The sequence below is a fragment of the Ranitomeya imitator genome, chromosome 5 (assembly GCF_032444005.1).
Source record: "Ranitomeya imitator isolate aRanImi1 chromosome 5, aRanImi1.pri, whole genome shotgun sequence".
Classification (NCBI taxonomy): Eukaryota; Metazoa; Chordata; class Amphibia; order Anura; family Dendrobatidae; genus Ranitomeya; species Ranitomeya imitator.
In genome coordinates this window covers 698270696-698288129 of record NC_091286.1, presented here as the reverse complement: position 1 = coordinate 698288129, position 17434 = coordinate 698270696, and the positions used below count along the sequence as shown (strand labels likewise).

Below are 17434 nucleotides of genomic sequence, written 5' to 3'. Positions count from 1 at the left end.
CTAGCTCATTGACATCCAAAGTCTTGTTTATAATTCATGCTGCTCTGACCTGACAGTGGAGCCCATTACGATACCTCCTTTCATTTTGGTGTTTTCTGCTCCACTACATTCTCCCAATTATTAATTGAACATACCATTGTTCTAATAAAGTCTGTGGAACATTGATGGAAAAAAAGGGAGAAGCAAAAATGTGTAGTCTTAGTAAGAAGTTTTCAATATCAAAAGGTGACAAATTTATGCTCAAGAACGTACGACATTGTTTTTCCCTCATTTCTTTTTATTAATTCATGAAAAAAAACTCAGCTTCTCTCTTCACTTTCTCATTAACTCTCAGTCACAGAATTTTTTTCCTACAGTCTCGGAAAACTGCTGCTGCTGTTACAAGGCATCCGAGTAGTTCATATTCTGTACAACAGTAAGTGATAAGTCCTTGCCAAAAATGTAGGGCACCGCAATGGGCTCCTGTTTAATCCCATATTTGGTAATACACAAAAGAGAAGCCGGTGGGATTTGCCATGTTCTTTAGTACTAATCACTTATTTCCAAATTTGCAGACAAGGCAACTAAGAAAAAACGTTATTTACAGTGCTGCAAAATGGACAAAAGACATTCTTAGGCATTAGTGCATTGCTCTGATGTTTCCAATAAGTGGTCATGTTACTGAGGATAGGCTTCCACAATCATTCCATGGCCCTAAAGGAGGAGAGAGAATAGAAATGAATGATGGTATGCAAATGCAAGCTGTTTCCAAGTAATCCCTGGTGAATTATACGATAGACTAGCTGAAAAATAAAAGTTTCCATAATTGGAAAAAATGAAAATGAATAAACTGGAGAAAGACATAAAATGGACATCCCAATATAATGTAACAAATATTATTGACAAAATAGAGATAATGCAGATTTATATGTTTGATACATTATATTGGCAAATCCTTTAGATGGCATTAGAATAAAGTCTTGCATTGGCAAAGCCCGACCAATTTTGAAAAGCTGCTGAAAGGGGACAGAAAGCATCTTACAATGTCTTTAACCCTTTAAAGATTTTTGTTCTTGCAGTTTTGTTTTTCCCTCCACTTCTCATCAAAAAGCTGTAACTTATTTTCCCTGTCGGCTTCATGAGGGATTGTTTTTTGTTTGAGTGACAATTTGTAGTTTTGATTGACACCAATCATTTTACGCCTTTTTAACGGCGCTGAGAAATAAGGTTATAGCGCCCCCTAGCTTCGGAAAGTCTCCGTGGTCTCGGCTACCGGGTTTAGCCGGGACCTCAGAGAACATGATTCGGGTCGTTTTTTTTTTTTTTTTTTTACTAACCCCAGTGTTGCGATCACCGTTATTCACGGAATAAAGTCAACCGCCAAAAAATTAAAAGTCAGATTTTTCCATTTAATTTCACATCAGAGGGGAGAGAAATGGGGTCCCCCGAGCTCCCCCCCTCCAGTACTTCCGGTGTCCCTGGATCCTCTTGCATCCCCATGTCCTGCCCCCGGCCATCGGTGTCTTCTTCCAGTAAGAAAATGGTGGGCGCATGTGCAGTGCGCCCACCGAAATCTGCCGGCCGGCACCAATAGGAAATTTTTCCTATTGGTTCATTTTGATCACTGTGATAGGGTCTATCACAGTGATCAAAATAAAAAAACATAGTAAATCAAACCCTCTTTATCACTCCCTTAGTTAGGTAAAAATAATAAAATATATCAATTTATTTATTTCCATGAGGGTTAGAGTTGGGGCTAGGGTTAGTGTTGTGGTTATGGTTGGGATTAGAGGTGTGTTGGGGTTAGGGCTGGCGTTAGAATTGGGGGGGGGTTTCCACTGTTTAGGTACATCAAGGGGGTCGCCAAAAGAGACATGGCGCCCTTCATTGATTCAAGCCAATTTTGCATTTAAAAAAAAAAAAAGTCAAACAGTGCTCCCTCCCTTCTGAGCCCTCCCATGCGCCCAAACAGTGGCTTTCCCCCACATATGAGGTATCGGCGTACTCAGGAGAAATTGCACAACTTTTGTGGTTCAAATTCTCCTGATACTTTGTGAAAATAAAAAAAAATTGGTTCCAATGTAAATTTTGTGGGAAAAAAGTAAAAATGTTCATTTTTTTCCTTCCAAATTGCTTTAGTTTTCGTGAATCACCTGAAGGGTTAATAAACTTCTTGAATGTGGTTTTGAGCACCTTGAGGGGTGCAGTTTTTGGAATGGTGTCACTTTTGGGTATTTACTGGTGTCATTTTGGGGTATATACTGCGCCTTGATCGCCTTTTATTGCATTTTTGGCATTCTGATTGCCACCTTCACCGCCTCTCCCTACAGCGTTAAACCATTTCATAATTAATCCATGATTAATGATCGGGGTAAATCTGCCCGTGTGACAAGTCTGTACTCGCCTGTCCTCCGGCTGCGCACGCTGCCACCAGCCCGTACTGTCCTCCCTCCTTCTTCAGGCGATGGGCGGCAGCCATGACGAGGCGGCAGCCTGTAGCTCCGAACGGGTGACCCAGTGACAGCGACCCGCCCCAAGAGTTAAACTTCTCCAGGGCAGGAGCTCCGACCTGAAAACACAAGAACGTGTCACAAAATCCGGGCTGCAAAATTCCAATAATCTGGCGTTGTGCTGGATGGTCAGATTTCCTGAAGCGTCAGATGCTCCTATAGCCGCAGGTAGGCCTCTCGCTGACGCCGTGCACATAACAGGCCTCCTCAAGGTCATAGGGAAGTCTGATACTCCTGATAATCTAGAATCCAACAGTCTCATTCTGGATTATCAGAATTTCTGCCAGTGACGGAAGGTTTCCATAGCACATTAACCCATGATAGTCACACTCACCTTTGCCTTCCGTCCCATGTAATTCTGTGCGAACCAGTCGGACTCCATGGCTTTGAGGTTGGCGAGGATCTGTCCCTGCAGAGGACACAGATTAGGATTATTCCCCCATCATAAGAGAGCACTGACCTCACACTATGGCGGCTGCCTGTGCTGGCACAAGGCTGTACGAGGACCGCACCGAAAGGAGAAAATCGCACACAGGACGGATTTTACTGCAGATTTGTGCAACGGGGCGGCCCCTCGCACCCGCCTCTGCAACGGGGCGGCCCCTCGCACCCGCCTCTGCAACGGGGCGGCCCCTCGCACCCGCCTCTGCAACGGGGCGGCCCCTCGCACCCGCCTCTGCAACGGGGCGGCCCCTCGCACCCGCCTCTGCAACGGGGCGGCCCCTCGCACCCGCCTCTGCAACGGGGCGGCCCCTCGCACCCGCCTCTGCAACGGGGCGGCCCCTCGCACCCGCCTCTGCAACGGGGCGGCCCCTCGCACCCGCCTCTGCAACGGGGCGGCCCCTCGCACCCGCCTCTGCAACGGGGCGGCCCCTCGCACCCGCCTCTGCAACGGGGCGGCCCCTCGCACCCGCCTCTGCAACGGGGCGGCCCCTCGCACCCGCCTCTGCAACGGGGCGGCCCCTCGCACCCGCCTCTGCAACGGGGCGGCCCCTCGCACCCGCCTCTGCAACGGGGCGGCCCCTCGCACCCGCCTCTGCAACGGGGCGGCCCCTCGCACCCGCCTCTGCAACGGGGCGGCCCCTCGCACCCGCCTCTGCAACGGGGCGGCCCCTCGCACCCGCCTCTGCAACGGGGCGGCCCCTCGCACCCGCCTCTGCAACGGGGCGGCCCCTCGCACCCGCCTCTGCAACGGGGCGGCCCCTCGCACCCGCCTCTGCAACAGGGCGGCCCCTCGCACCCGCCTCTGCAACAGGGCGGCCCCTCGCACCCAGCAGACGGATCCACTTTACATAGAAATTACCCTGAGTAAATGGATATTTTGTACAAATACACGGCGGAGCCCAATGTGCCGCCTGTACGACCCCGCCACAACCTCATATTTACCTATGTATACGGCTGCTTCATATGGAAATCACGGGGGTGACCGGGTGAGGTGGGGGCCCGGGTGGCCCAGGAAAACTGTCTACTGCTTACTGTGAACCTGTAACATCTAGCTACATCCACTGGCAAAACACCAGAAAGGCAAAAAAAAAAAAAAAAATCTCTCAATAATACACTGTAACAAACAGCTGTTAAAAATCTGATCTGTACGCTCAGCGCTGAGCGGCTGCGGGAAAAGCAGTGAGGATTTTGTCATGTTACATTTTTTGCTATTTGGAGCTGGAGAACCCCTTTAAGGTTTTTAGCCTCCGGAAGTAAATAGGAAACACTGACAAAGCAGAGATTTGGGAGATGTGGAAGTAACATAGATTAGAAGGTTGTGATGGTCTCAGACACTGATCAGGTGCCGCTCAGACGGACATTTGTCTCCGATCAGCGGTAGATGGCGACACCAAGGGGGCTCCGCAGTATAACCGCCATGTAATGGAGATGAGAGCCAAACAGACATGGAGGGGCAACGCCGGTGACTAAGGAGAGACAAGAGGAGCGAAGAAGGAACCATAGCGTAAGGCGAGCAAAGGAAACAAGCCAAAAAGGGAGGAGAGGAGACAGAGAGGGAAAGACGGGAAATGTGAGGGAGAGCAGGTAAATGAGACGAGGAAGGGTAGTGAGGAGAGCGAGCAAGTAAAGGAGGAAGGAAAGAGAAGGAGAGAGCAAGTAAAGGAGATGAGGAAAGAGCAGGAGAGCGAGCAAGTAAAGGAGGAGAGGGAGAAGGGAAGTGCAGGAGAGCGAGCAAGGAGAGAGCAAGTAAAGGAGGAAGGAAAGAGCAGGAGAGCGAGCAAGTAAAGGAGGAGAGGGGGAAGGGAAGTGCAGGAGAGCGAGCAAGGAGAGAGCAAGTAAAGGAGATGAGGAAAGAGCAGGAGAGCGAGCAAGGAGAGAGCAAGTAAAGATGAGGAAGGAAACCGCAGGACGGCGAGCAAGGAGAGGAGGAAGGGAACAGCAGGAGAGCGAGCAAGGAGAGAGCAAGTAAAGGAGACGAGGAAGGGAACAGCAGGAGAGCGAGCGAGCGAGCAAGGAGAGAGCAAGTAAAGGAGAGGAGGAAGGGAACCGCAGGAGAGCGAGCAAGGAGAGAGCAAGTAAAGGAGATGAGGAAGGGAACCGCAGGACAGCGAGCAAGGAGAGAGCAAGTAAAGGAGAGGAAGAAGGGAACCGCAGGAGCGAGCAAGGAGAGAGCAAGTAAAGGAGATGACGAAGGGAACCGCAGGAGAGCAAGCAAGGAGAGAGCAAGTAAAGTAGAGGAGGAAGGGAACCGCAGGAGAGCGAGCAAGGAGAGAGCAAGTAAAGGAGATGAGGAAGGAAACCGCAGGACAGTGAGCAAGGAGAGAGCAAGTAAAGGAGAGGAAGAAGGGAACCGCAGGAGAGCGAGCAAGGAGAGAGCAACTAAAGGAGATAATAAAGAAATAAAGCAGGCAAGAGGTTGGGAAAAAAAGGGGTAACAGGACAGAGCGACTGATGAAGTGGAAACACAGATAAGAGAAAGGAGGTAAAAAGCAGAAGATGGTAAGCAAAGGAAAGAAGGAAAGAGTGGGAAGCACAGGAAACAGGAGCGAGCAGGGCGACAAAGGGCAAAGTAAGAGAAGAGGAAACAGTGCATAGAGCAGGTCAGGATGTGAAAACACGATGGAGAGAGGAGGAGGAAGGCAAGGAGGAAAAACAGGAGACCAAGCGAGCAAAGGAGAGGAGAAAAGCTGGGGATGGAAGCTGAGGAAAGCGAGGGAGCGAGCGAGGGGAAACACAGGAGAGTAAGGACAAGAAACAGACTGGTGAGTGAAGGAGAGAGTGAGCAAAGGAAAGAAGTGAAAAGTCAAAAGAGTAAACAAAGCTGCGATGGAGTGTGAGGAGGAGAAATTTAAGCGCAAGCAAAGGTAAATCAGGGGAAGGAGCAGGAACCGTCCATGGTGACAGCAGGTTTATCAGCTTCCATCAGGACACTGACGCTCACATTAGATGAGGTCTTAGGGCCGGAGAAAGATTTCACATTAACCCAAAATTGACATTTACAACGTCTGCAGCGCTACTGACTATGGTGGATTGATCCTGATATCAGACCGTCCCGCGGCCATAAATAACCAGTGTAAAGCGAGATATCAGTATCCACTCCGAATTATGTCAGAGGGTTCATACACCGGCCCTCAATAAGCCTGCAGACCAATACAGGTATATAATATGTGCACACATATATACAGAGACTTGTGTCTTACTGCAAAGGCTTCATGGAACTCAAAGACGTCGATGTCGGCCAGGGTGAGGCCGGCCTTCTCCAGCACCTTGGGAGTAGCGTAGGTCGGGCTGAAACGCAGAACAAACAATCCTATCAGACCCCGGCCCTGCTGTTAGTTATATGTGTGCTGTATAGATGATGCAGTATCACAGATCACCGGCAGAACGGCGAGCGCAGCACCGGCAGAACGGCGAGCGCAGCACCGGCAGAACGGCGAGCGCAGCACCGGCAGAACGGCGAGCGCAGCTCTGGCTCACACTCCCATTTTCTTGCTCTGTAACAGACCTGCCCATCTTTGGTGTATTTTGGCACTGAGCAGTCAGGCGTACTCACCCCAGCAGGAGCTGATCTTTGGGGTCCTGTGATACGTACACAAAATCCCTGTGGAGCAGACACACAATCAGTCACTGGCTTAGGATCAGTAGTTTTCTCCCTCTTGCTATACACAATAGGGGGGGGGGGGGCCTTACCGCAGATAGGCTTTAGGTTTGTACCCCAAGGCCAGGGCCTTCTCCTCAGACATAATTAGTACAGCGGAGGCTCCGTCAGTCTGAGGACAGGAAGCAAAGCACAAGTCACTGCACTGCTGCACTCAATCCCTCCACAACAGCGCAGCCAATCCCACTCAAAGACCCGAGCATCGACGATCAATGAGGATTCTTACCAAGAAGGAAGAATTAGCCGCGGTGACCGTGCCGTGAGGTTTGATAAATGCCGGCTTCAGCTTCGCCATCTGTTCCATGGAGGACGGACGAATACCGTTGTCTTTATCTATGGTGTCTCTACCTGGAATCAGAGTGGTCATTGATCCGGGGTCTACGACTAACCCCCCAAAATAACTAAGCTAAGACAAACAACATGGAGGGGAGCGTCCTAGAGCAGCATCATGCAAACAGCGGGTGTGCACAGAAAAACCGTAAGAGGACGCGCCGCATGCCGAGCAACAAAACGCCGGATGGAGAAGACGCTCATGGTCTGCGCTGGACCCTGCAATCTCTGACGGCCGTGGAGGAGCCGCGCTTCATCAAGTTACCTGGTACTTTAAAGGGGATGACGTCTGACAAGTGACCTGCGTCTTGTGCCTTCTTGGCCAGGGTGTGAGATCGCAGGGCGTACTCATCTTGTTCCACGCGGGACACGGCAAAGGCGGCTGCCAATCTGTCCGCAGAGTGCCCCATCGTCTCGCTGGTAGAAAACTCGGCCACGGCCGGGAGCTGGGGAAAGTGAAGGCTCCTGATGTTACATGTATACATACATGGTGTAAGTGTGACACACGCACCGTCTCAGGACTCGCCTCTGTCCATCCCGGACCTACGGACATGTCCGGGCTGCAGGCACCGTCCCTGATATGGGGGTGATAGCTGCGCCCCTCACTGCAGACTATCCTCTCCAATTACAGGCTGAGGCCGGGCAGAACTTCGATGCCCCCCAAAGCGGCCCCTCGTAACAATCACTGACCAGTGTCCACACACGAGGTTACAGCCCCAGGCACAACGTGCAGGGATTGTCCATAACTAGGAACCTGGTGCAGGACCGCACCCGTCACCAAACCGGCACATAACCCAAGTGTGGACCCACGGCGTCACCTACCTCTGGAGCAAAGTAGTTGGGTCGGATCCTGGAGACCACGGACAGCCTCTGTGCGAGGGTCTTGGCTTTATTGAGGCTCAGCATGGTCTTCCTCATCTTCCTGCTGTGACGGATGGGAACGTCGGACATAAACTCCACCCCGCCGGCCACCACCACGTCACACTGACCGGAGGCGATCAGACCAACCGCTGCACACAAGACACAATAACAGTCAACGCATCGTCAGCGGGTAGCGGGGCTCTGTGGTTATACACAGGGCTCCGTCACATCCAAAACTTAATGTGGGGGTGTGCGACTGAGAATGGGGGGGTCCAAGTCCCCTGTGTGCATGGAGCAGTAGTGAGCGGTTCTAACCGCTGCTTCACTCACTGTCATATGGTGGTGACACATGCTCACTACTGACCCCTAGTGATCATACAGGAGACAGGAACACATAAATCAGATATTAAAGAAGCTCTGCAGCAGCTGTGGTGTGCTCTGGTCACGTACCTGTGGTCATGGCCTGGTTTGAGGAAATGCACGCCATGGTAACTGTATGAGCCGGCGTCTTATCAGAGAATCCGGCACCGAGCGCAGCCTGGAGGACACAGAGGGTCAGCGTCACAACCAGCCATCGGCAGGCCACTCACTCTGCACAGTCGCCTCCCCAACCGCATCCCCCCTTCACACTTGCCATCCCCACTGCGTCGCACCCCGCACGCTCACCTCCTGCCATGTCCCTCCCCGCACGCTCGCCTCCTGCCATGTCCCTCGCCATGTCTCTCCCCGCACGCTCACCTCCTGCCATGTCTCTCCCCGCATGCTCACCTCCTGCCATGTCCCTCCCCGCACGCTCGCCTCCTACCATGTCCCTCGCCGCACACTCGCCTCCTGCCATGTCCCACACCGCACACTCTCCTCCTGCCATGTCTCTCCCTGCACGCTCACCTCCTGCTATGTCCCTCCCCGCACGCTCGCCTCCTGCCATGTCCCTCGCCATGTCTCTCCCCGCACGCTCGCCTCCTGCCATGTCCCTCCCCGCACGCTCGCCTCCTGCCATGTCCCTCGCCGCACGCTCTCCTCCTGCCATGTCTCTCCCCGCACGCTCACCTCCTGCCATGTCCCTTCCCGCACGCTCGCCTCCTACCATGTCCCTCGCCGCACGCTCGCCTCCTGCCATGTCCCTCGCCGCACGCTCGCCTCCTGCCATGTCCCTCCCTGCACGCTCGCCTCCTGCCATGTCCCTCCCCGCACGCTCGCCTCCTGCCATGTCCCTCCCCGCACGCTCGCCTCCTGCCATGTCCCTCCCCGCACGCTTGCCTCCTGCCATGTCCCTCCCCGCACGCTTGCCTCCTGCCATGTCCTTCCCCGCACGCTTGCCTCCTGCCACGTCTCTCCCTGCACGCTCGCCTCCCGCCATGTCTCTTCCTGCACGCTCGCCTCCTGCCATGTCTCTTCCTGAACGCTCGCCTCCCGCCACGTCTCTCCCCGCACGCTCGCCTCCCGCCACGTCTCTTCCGTGCAGGAAGAGCTCACCTCCTGCCATGTCCCTCCCCGCATGCTTGCCTCCTGCCACGTCTCTTCCTGCACGCTCGCCTCCTGCCATGTCCCTCCCCGCACACTTGCCTCCTGCCAAATCTCTCCCCGCAGGCTCGCCTCCTGCCACGTCTCTCCCCGCATGCCTCCAGCCATGTTCCTCCCCGAACACTCACCTCCCGGGCGACATTGCTGGTCTTCACCTCCTGGATGACTGTGCCGTACACGATGTAATCCACCACCTCACGGGGGATGTTTGTTCGGTGCAGTAAACCCCTGATTGTATCAATAACAAATGATGTAATGTGGAGCAAAACACAAAGGCGGCGCTTATAAGTTCAATCTATCCATGAAATATCCTCTAGTCACATCCAAAGCTGCAGTCACACCTGCATCCTGCTCCTTACATGCTGCAGTCGATGAGGGGCATGTTAGTGGGTGAATCGGCCGGTGCATGGTACATTAGGGGTGAGATGAATAGAACTGGAGACAGACAGGAACAATACAGATGGCGACTTACTGTAGAGCCGTCCTGGCCAGGTCATGGGGCATTAGATCCGCGTACCTGCGGGCAGAACACACAGGGTTAATATGGCACAAGCAGTCTTTTCTATCAGCACTGGGGTCACCCCGATTCTCCAGAGCCCGGGCCGAACAGGGACGTCACAAATCTCCAATATCTCTATTAATCCTGCACTCTGCAGGTAAAATGATGCTGGATTTCCAGCAGCCTCCAGTGACTGAGCAACTGTGTCCTCATCTGTGGTGCAGCTACAACTCGCAGCATGCCCCGAGTCTGCTGGGAGCAGTAGTTCCCTGAGTGCTGGAGCTGCACCGTGCACACCACTGCTCCATGACAGACAGCTGGGGACGGAGGGGAGGTGGACGGCTGCGGTGAATTGGGGGCTGTGCTGCCCTGTAGGGAGCACCTATAGGTATATAACGAGGGGAGACAACACACTGCTGACTTACGTGGTTCCCGAGAGCAGGAACGGGGTGCGGACGCCATCTACAACCACCACGTTCTTTACCCCAGGTTTGGTCAGGGATTTCTTAGTCTTCGCCTGGACGGCTGGAACATGGAGGGAAAACAACAGAAATGAAAAATATATGGGCAGCAACGAACAGCGCACCTACAGTATAGTCAGAGCGAGCCTGTGCTACCAGTAAGAGGGGAACGAGCAGCACAGGGACCACCAGCAGCGCACCTACAGTATGGTCAGAGCGAGCCTGTGCTACTAGTACGAGGGGAGCGAGCCGCACAGAAACCACCAGCAGTGCACCTACAGTATGGTCAGAGCGAGCCTGTTCTACCAGTAAGAGGGGAGCGAGCCGCACAGGGACCACCAGCAGCGAGCAGCACACCTATGGTCAGAGCGAGCCTGTACTACTAGTACGAGGGGAGCAAGCCGCACAGGGACCACCAGCAGCGCACCTATGGTCAGAGCGAGCCTGTACTACCAGCAAGAGGGGAGCGAGCTACACAGGGACCACCAGCAGCGAGCAGCGCACCTACAGTATGGTCAGAGCGACCCTGTGCTACTAGTACGAGGGGAGCGAGCCGCACAGGGACCACCAGCTGCGAGCAGCGCACCTATGCTCAGATCGACCCTGTGCTACTAGTACGAGGGGAGAAAGCCGCACAGGGACCACCAGCAGCGAGCAGCGCACCTATGGTCAGAGCGAGCCTGTGCTACTAGTACGAGGAGAGCGAGCCGCACAGGGACCACCAGCAGCGCACCTACAGTATGGTCAGAGCGAGCCTGTGCTACCAGTAAGAGGGGAACGAGCCGCACAGGGACCACCAGCAGCGAGCAGCACACCTATGGTCAGAGCGAGCCTGTGCTACCAGTAAGAGGGGAACGAGCCGCACAGGCACCACCAGCAGCGCACCTACAGTATGGTCAGAGCGAGCCTGTGCTACCAGTAAGAGGGGAACGAGCCGCACAGGGACCACCAGCAGCGCACCTACAGTATGGTCAGAGCGAGCCTGTGCTACCAGTAAGAGGGGAACGAGCCGCACAGGCACCACCAGCAGCACACCTATGGTGAGAGCGAGCCTGTGCTACTAGTACGAGGGGAGCGAGCTGCACAGGGACCACCAGCAGCGGAAGCGCACCCCTCACACTAGGATCGGACAGCTGACATTCAATGTCTGATCTGACATCACGATGATCAGACCACAGAAAAAAGTGCAAAGCAGGCATAAGGGAGGAATCAGAGCTGTGTACTGTCTGCTGTGGAACTACAAGTCCCAGAGAACTGATGTAACTCACAGAACATCTGGACAGATAGAATGAAGTGACGTAAATTACCTGGAGACTGCAGAGGAGGAGAGCAGCTGATGGAGCGGACCGCTGCAAGACAAGGAGCACAATAATCAATGGCTGCCTACTGCAAACTGCAGGAGAGAGGAGGGGCTGCCAGACACAGGCGGGGCAAAGCATGCTGGGAAAAATAACAGGACCAGACCCCAATGGTGGACATACACACAAGATCAGACAGCAGCTGGGTAAATGCTTGTTCAGCCAACACTGCCATGCCGCCCTCATCTCCAGACACCACCCGCCCATCCCCCGTCTCTTCCAGAGGACACCGCCCTCCTCCAGACACCGCCCTCCCTCCTCCTCCAGACACCGCCCTCCCCCAGACACCGCCCTCCCTCCTCCCCCAGACACCGCCCTCCCCCAGACACCGCCCTCCCCCAGACACCGTGGACACCGCCCTCCCCCAGACACCGTCCTCCCTCCTCCTCCAGACACCGCCCTCCCTCCTCCCCCAGACACCGCCCTCCCCCAGCCACCGCCCTCCCTCCTCCCCCAGCCACCGCCCTCCCCCAGCCACCGCCCTCCCTCCTCCTCCAGACACCGTACAGACACCGCCCTCCCCCAGCCACCGCCCTCCCCCAGACACCGTCCTCCCTCCTCCTCCAGACACCGCCCTCCCTCCTCCCCCAGACACCGCCCTCCCCCAGCCACCGCCCTCCCTCCTCCCCCAGCCACCGCCCTCCCCCAGACACCGCCCTCCCTCCTCCCCCAGACACCGCCCTCCCCCAGACACCGTGGACACCGCCCTCCCCCAGACACCGCCCTCCACCCTCCTCCAGACACCGCCCTCCCCCAGACACCGCCCTCCACCCTCCTCCAGACACCGCCCTCCCCCAGCCACCGCCCTCCCTCCTCCCCCAGACACCGCCCTCCCCCAGACACCGCCCTCCCCCAGACACCGCCCTCCCCCAGACACCGCCCTCCCCCAGACACCGTGGACACCGCCCTCCCCCAGACACCGTCCTCCCTCCTCCTCCAGACACCGCCCTCCCTCCTCCCCCAGACACCGCCCTCCCCCAGCCACCGCCCTCCCTCCTCCCCCAGCCACCGCCCTCCCCCAGACACCGCCCTCCCCCAGACACCGTGGACACCGCCCTCCCCCAGACACCGCCCTCCACCCTCCTCCAGACACCGCCCTCCCCCAGACACCGCCCTCCACCCTCCTCCAGACACCGCCCTCCCCCAGCCACCGCCCTCCCTCCTCCCCCAGACACCGCCCTCCCCCAGACACCGCCCTCCCCCAGACACCGCCCTCCCCCAGACACCGCCCTCCCCCAGACACCGCCCTCCCCCAGACACCGCCCTCCCCCAGACACCGCCCTCCCCCAGACACCGCCCTCCCCCTCCTGTAATAGACACCGATGCTGTCCCCTTTTCCTTTCCTCCTAACACACCATCCTAACCACTGAGCCACCATGCTGTCCAGCTCAGTATCCCACCGCTCAGCAGGCAGCGGCCCCCCGCAGAGCCCGTCATCTCTCCAGCCTTATCCAATACTGTGACCGTGCAGATTTCCCCAGCCCCCAGCTCGGCCGCCCCCACACCATACCCTCCATTGTGGGAGATGTAGTTTGCCATCAACGTTGCATCTCCCACAATGCAGTGCGGCACGAGCCTCAGAGCAAATATGGCGGTGTCCTCACCTAGTCTGGACGTCGCGGGCAGGAAGCGGACACTTTCTCTCAACATGAAGGCCATTGTGAATCCTGCAAGAGGAGAGAGAAGGAGGTCAGGGAAGGCAGCATTGGAGGACTACAAGTTCCAGCAGGGCATGCTATGTACACACTGTGGGGGAGGGAGACGGCAATGAAGAAGAGGAGCTAACACTATCTGTGAGCCTGCTCCTCCCCAGTCACCACGTATCTGGTGACGGATTCCGTTCCCAGCAAATGAAGGGTTAATGGTGGCAGGAAGTGATGACGGCTCCCCTCCCCCACCGGGATTATAATTCCTCCAGACATGACCTCTCCTCCACGACCTTTCCCCTAATTCCAGGAGGATCTGCAGCTGCACGTGGGGGGCGGGAGGCAAGGTCAATGTGCTGCACCCACCGCTGCCTAAGGGCGCACCGCCCCCTCCACCCAGCACACAGGCACAACACTACCCCCGGGCACCCCTTCCACCCAGCACACAGGCACAACACTACCCCCCGGGCACCCCTGCCACCCACACAGGCACAACACTACCCCCGTGCACCCCTGCCACCCAGTACACAGGCACAACACTACCCCCGGGCACCCCTGCCACCCACACAGGCACAACACTTACCCCCGGGCACCCCTGCCACCCACACAGGCACAACACTTACCCCCGGGGACCCCTGCCACCCACACAGGCACAACACTTACCCCCGGGGACCCCTACCACCCAGTACACAGGCACAACACTACCCCCGGGCACCCCTGCCACCCAGTACACAGGCACAACACTACCCCCCGGGCACCCCTGCCACCCACACAGGCACAACACTACCCCCGTGCACCCCTGCCACCCAGTACACAGGCACAACACTACCCCCGGGCACCCCTGCCACCCACACAGGCACAACACTTACCCCCGGGGACCCCTGCCACCCACACAGGCACAACACTGCCCCCCCGGGCACCCCTGCCACCCCCTGATACCTACAGACACGCCACCTTGGGCACCGACATGCACACACAGACATTCCTACCATGTGCTCCCTCTGTGGGCATCTTAAAGGGAAATCACAGGTGGCCCTCAGTGTGACTCTCCTGTGTGGCCCCCGCTGCACAGGGCCCGGCCTCAGACTCATCACTGCGCTCTGCAGCTCTCCATATACTTTACCAATCAGCCAAAAACAACGTCATCATCTCCGCTTGCTGTCAGTGAATGACAATTTGCTTTCATCCGGAGAATAAAAACCTGCACAGACCGGATACATCTCCCAGCTGAGGGTTTGTTACAATGTATCCGTGTACACATCACACACCTCGGCCTCCTGTCCTGACACTTCTGACATGTAGGAGGAATGTAAATAGGAGGAATGTAAATAGGAGCGACCCAACCAGGCAGACGAGACCCCACATCACACGACCCGGGGGAAGCAGAACCTTTCCCCTACATACAGGAGCAGACAGCGGGCAGAGCGCCAGGAGAACCGTGTGTCATGTCAGCACGTGCCCCTGCACAGCTGAAGCTTCCCTACACTAGAATATAGTCAGCCGACCTTCAGGAAAAGGAAAGAATTCAGCAGAGGACGGCAGCCCCCCATACACACTACATCAGCCACCCCCATACTCGCTCACCACCTGCTGCAAAACTACAAATACCAGCAGGTCCTGGCCACTTGCTAGCAGTTGTAGGATTTGCAGCAGCCGGTGGGTCACAGGTCGGGGATCATAAGACTAGATTTTCACCAGGGGACGGGGAGCCCCAGAGGGAGCACCGGAGGGGAGGGGGGTAAACGGGGAGCCCCAGAGGGAGCGCCGGAGGGGGGTAAACGGGGAGCCCCAGAGGGAGCGCCGGAGGGGGGTTAACGGGGAGCGCCAGAGGGGGGTTAACGGGGAGCGCCAGAGGGGGGTTAACGGGGAGCGCCAGAGGGGGGTTAACGGGGAGCGCCGAGGGGGGGGGGGGGGGGGTGTGGGGGGTAAACGGGGAGCCCCAGAGGGAGCGCCGGAGAGGGGTAAACGGGGAGCGCCAGAGGGAGCGCCGGAGGGGGGTAAACGGGGAGTCCCAGAGGGAGCGTCGGAGGGGGGTAAACGGGGAGCGTAAACGGGGAGCGCCGGAGGGGGGTAAACGGGGAGCCCCAGAGGGAGCGTCGGGGGGTAAACGGGGAGCATGGGGGGGGGGGGTAGGGGTAAACGGGGAGCCCGAGAGGGAGCCTCAAAGGGGGGTAAACAGGGAGCCCCGGGGGGGGGGGGGGGGGGGTAAACAGGGAGCCCCAGGGGGGGCGTCGGAGGGGGGGGGTAAACAGGGAGCGCCGGAGGGGGGTAAACGGGGAGCGCCGGAAGGGGGCAAACGGGGAGCCCCAGAGAGGGGGGGTGTTAAACGAGAGCCCCAGAGGGAGCGTCGGAGGGGGGTAAACAGGGAGCGCCGGAGGCGGGTAAACGGGGAGCGCCGGAGGGGGTAAATGGGGAGCGCCGGAGGGGGGGGGGGGGGGTAAACGGGGAGCCCCAGAGGGAGCGTCGGAGGGGAGGGGGGTAAACGGGGAGCCCCAGAGGGAGCGTCGGAGGGGGGTAAACAGGGAGCGCCGGAGGGGCGGGGGTAAACGGGGAGCCCCAGAGGGAGCGTCGGAGGGGGGGTAAATGGGGAGCCCCAGAGGGAGCGCCGGAAAGGGGGGGGGGGGTAAATGAGAGCCCCAGAGGGAGCGCCGGAGGGGGGGGTAAACGAGAGCCCCAGAGGGAGCGTCGGAGGGGGGTAAACGGGGAGCCCCAGAGGGAGCACTGGAGGGGAGGGGGGTAAACGGGAGCACCAGAGGGGGGTAAACGGGGAGCTCCAGAGGGAGCACCGGAGGGGGGTAAACAGGGAGCCCCAGAGGGAGCGCCGGAGGGGGGGGGTAAACGGGGAGTCCCAGAGGGAGCGTCGGAGGGGAGGGGGGTAAACGGGGAGCCCCAGAGGGAGCGTCGGAGGGGAGGGGGGGTAAACGGGGATCCCCAGAGGGAGCACCGGAGGGGAGGGGGGTAAACGGGGAGCCCCAGAGGGAGCGCCGGAGGGGGGTAAACGGGGAGCCCCAGAGGGAGCGCTGGAGGGGGGTAAACGGGGAGCGCCGGGGGGAGGGCTTGTAAACGGGGAGCCTCAGAGGGAGCGTCGGAGGGGGCGTAAATGGGGAGCCCCAGAGGGAGCGCTGGAGGGGGGTAAACGGGGAGCCCCAGAGGGAGCGCCGGAGGGGGGTAAACGGGGAGCGCCGGGGGGAGGGCTTGTAAACGGGGAGCCTCAGAGGGAGCCGGGGAGGTAAATGGGGAGCGTCGGAGGACTATTGGTGATTAAATGAGTCTCCAGTGGAGCCCCTGGTAGTCACCCAGTTACTGCTGTTTTGGTTGCTAGGCAACATGGGCATCACAGAGTGACAAGGTAGGAAGGTTATGGGGCCATCGCGCTCTGCAGCTTTGTAGGATAATTAGCCTCCGTTCCTTATCAGACACATGTAGCTGTCAGTGATATTATCTGCAGTCACATCTGCCAGGACCCCACAGTCGCTGCCCTCTCGCTACGATATGAAGCCCACCCTATGGCCGAGCTCCATAACAGAACAATGACCCCATAAGCTGCAACACTGGGGTATAAGTGCACATAGAACAAGAGGTCACACAGTGCTAGGGTCAAAGGGGAAAGGAACAAACAAGTTTTTAACCTCTTGGTGACCAGCAAAACGTCTTTTTAGGAGTTAGCGGGGGGGAGGGGCTACAGACCTCAGAAAGGCAGAACAGGAAAAAAGCACAAAAATGTCACAACTTCCCCCCCCCCGGCCCTTATGGGGTTAACAAGGAGATAATGCCCATCCTGCACCCACTGTCATGGCGGCCCAGAATAGAGGCGTGGCCTCCTGTCACCGGCCCCATAGAGCATCACTGTGGCCCTGTGAGCGGCTCCTCGGGGCCCGTACACACTGCTGTGTCGCACACGGTGCGGTATCTCCGGCCCGTACTACCTCGTCCTCGGCTCTCCCGTGTCTCCGCCCCGTACTACCTCGGCTCTCCCGTGTCTCCGCCCCGTACTACCTCGGCTCTCCCGTGTCTCCGCCCCGTACTACCTCGGCTCTCCCGTGTCTCCGGCCCCGCGCTTCTCCTCACACTCCCGGCTGTTCTAACTTCTCCGCAGGACTCTGTCAGAGGCTAGTGACGTCACTCAGGCTAAGGCCCCCGAGTCTCCTCCTTTCCGGGCTGTCC

The 17434-nt window shown here is 57.5% G+C and overlaps 2 protein-coding genes across 5 annotated transcripts in view; one reads left to right on the top strand and one right to left on the bottom strand.

The window, feature by feature from the left end:
- LOC138637959 (adhesion G-protein coupled receptor F3-like) overlaps positions 1 to 567 on the top strand; it is an 82313-nt gene extending 81746 nt beyond the window's left edge. The window contains exons 16-17 of the mRNA XM_069726880.1: positions 357 to 415; positions 555 to 567. Of these exons, the coding sequence (XP_069582981.1) occupies positions 357 to 415; positions 555 to 567 (72 nt within the window). The remainder of the gene's footprint in view (positions 1 to 356; positions 416 to 554) is intronic.
- Positions 257 to 17369, bottom strand: HADHB (hydroxyacyl-CoA dehydrogenase trifunctional multienzyme complex subunit beta). 4 transcript variants are annotated; one of them, XM_069728503.1, is made up of 16 exons: positions 17299 to 17369; positions 13229 to 13291; positions 11574 to 11615; positions 10231 to 10330; positions 9779 to 9823; positions 9435 to 9534; positions 8233 to 8320; positions 7744 to 7931; positions 7187 to 7367; positions 6818 to 6939; positions 6624 to 6703; positions 6487 to 6534; positions 6134 to 6221; positions 2824 to 2898; positions 2384 to 2548; positions 257 to 693 (listed from the first exon to the last, which is right to left on the bottom strand). In XM_069728503.1, exons 2-16 carry the CDS (start codon positions 13281 to 13283, stop codon positions 658 to 660), a joined length of 1413 nt encoding a protein of 470 aa, XP_069584604.1. In that variant the 5' UTR covers positions 13284 to 13291; positions 17299 to 17369; the 3' UTR covers positions 257 to 657. The 4 variants fall into 4 exon arrangements, with proteins under 4 accessions (XP_069584604.1, XP_069584603.1, XP_069584605.1 ...); XM_069728502.1 differs by having other exon boundaries at positions 17197 to 17339; XM_069728504.1 differs by lacking the exon at positions 17299 to 17369 and adding an exon at positions 17205 to 17222 and having other exon boundaries at positions 13229 to 13293.
- Positions 17370 to 17434: the final 65 nt, after the last annotated feature.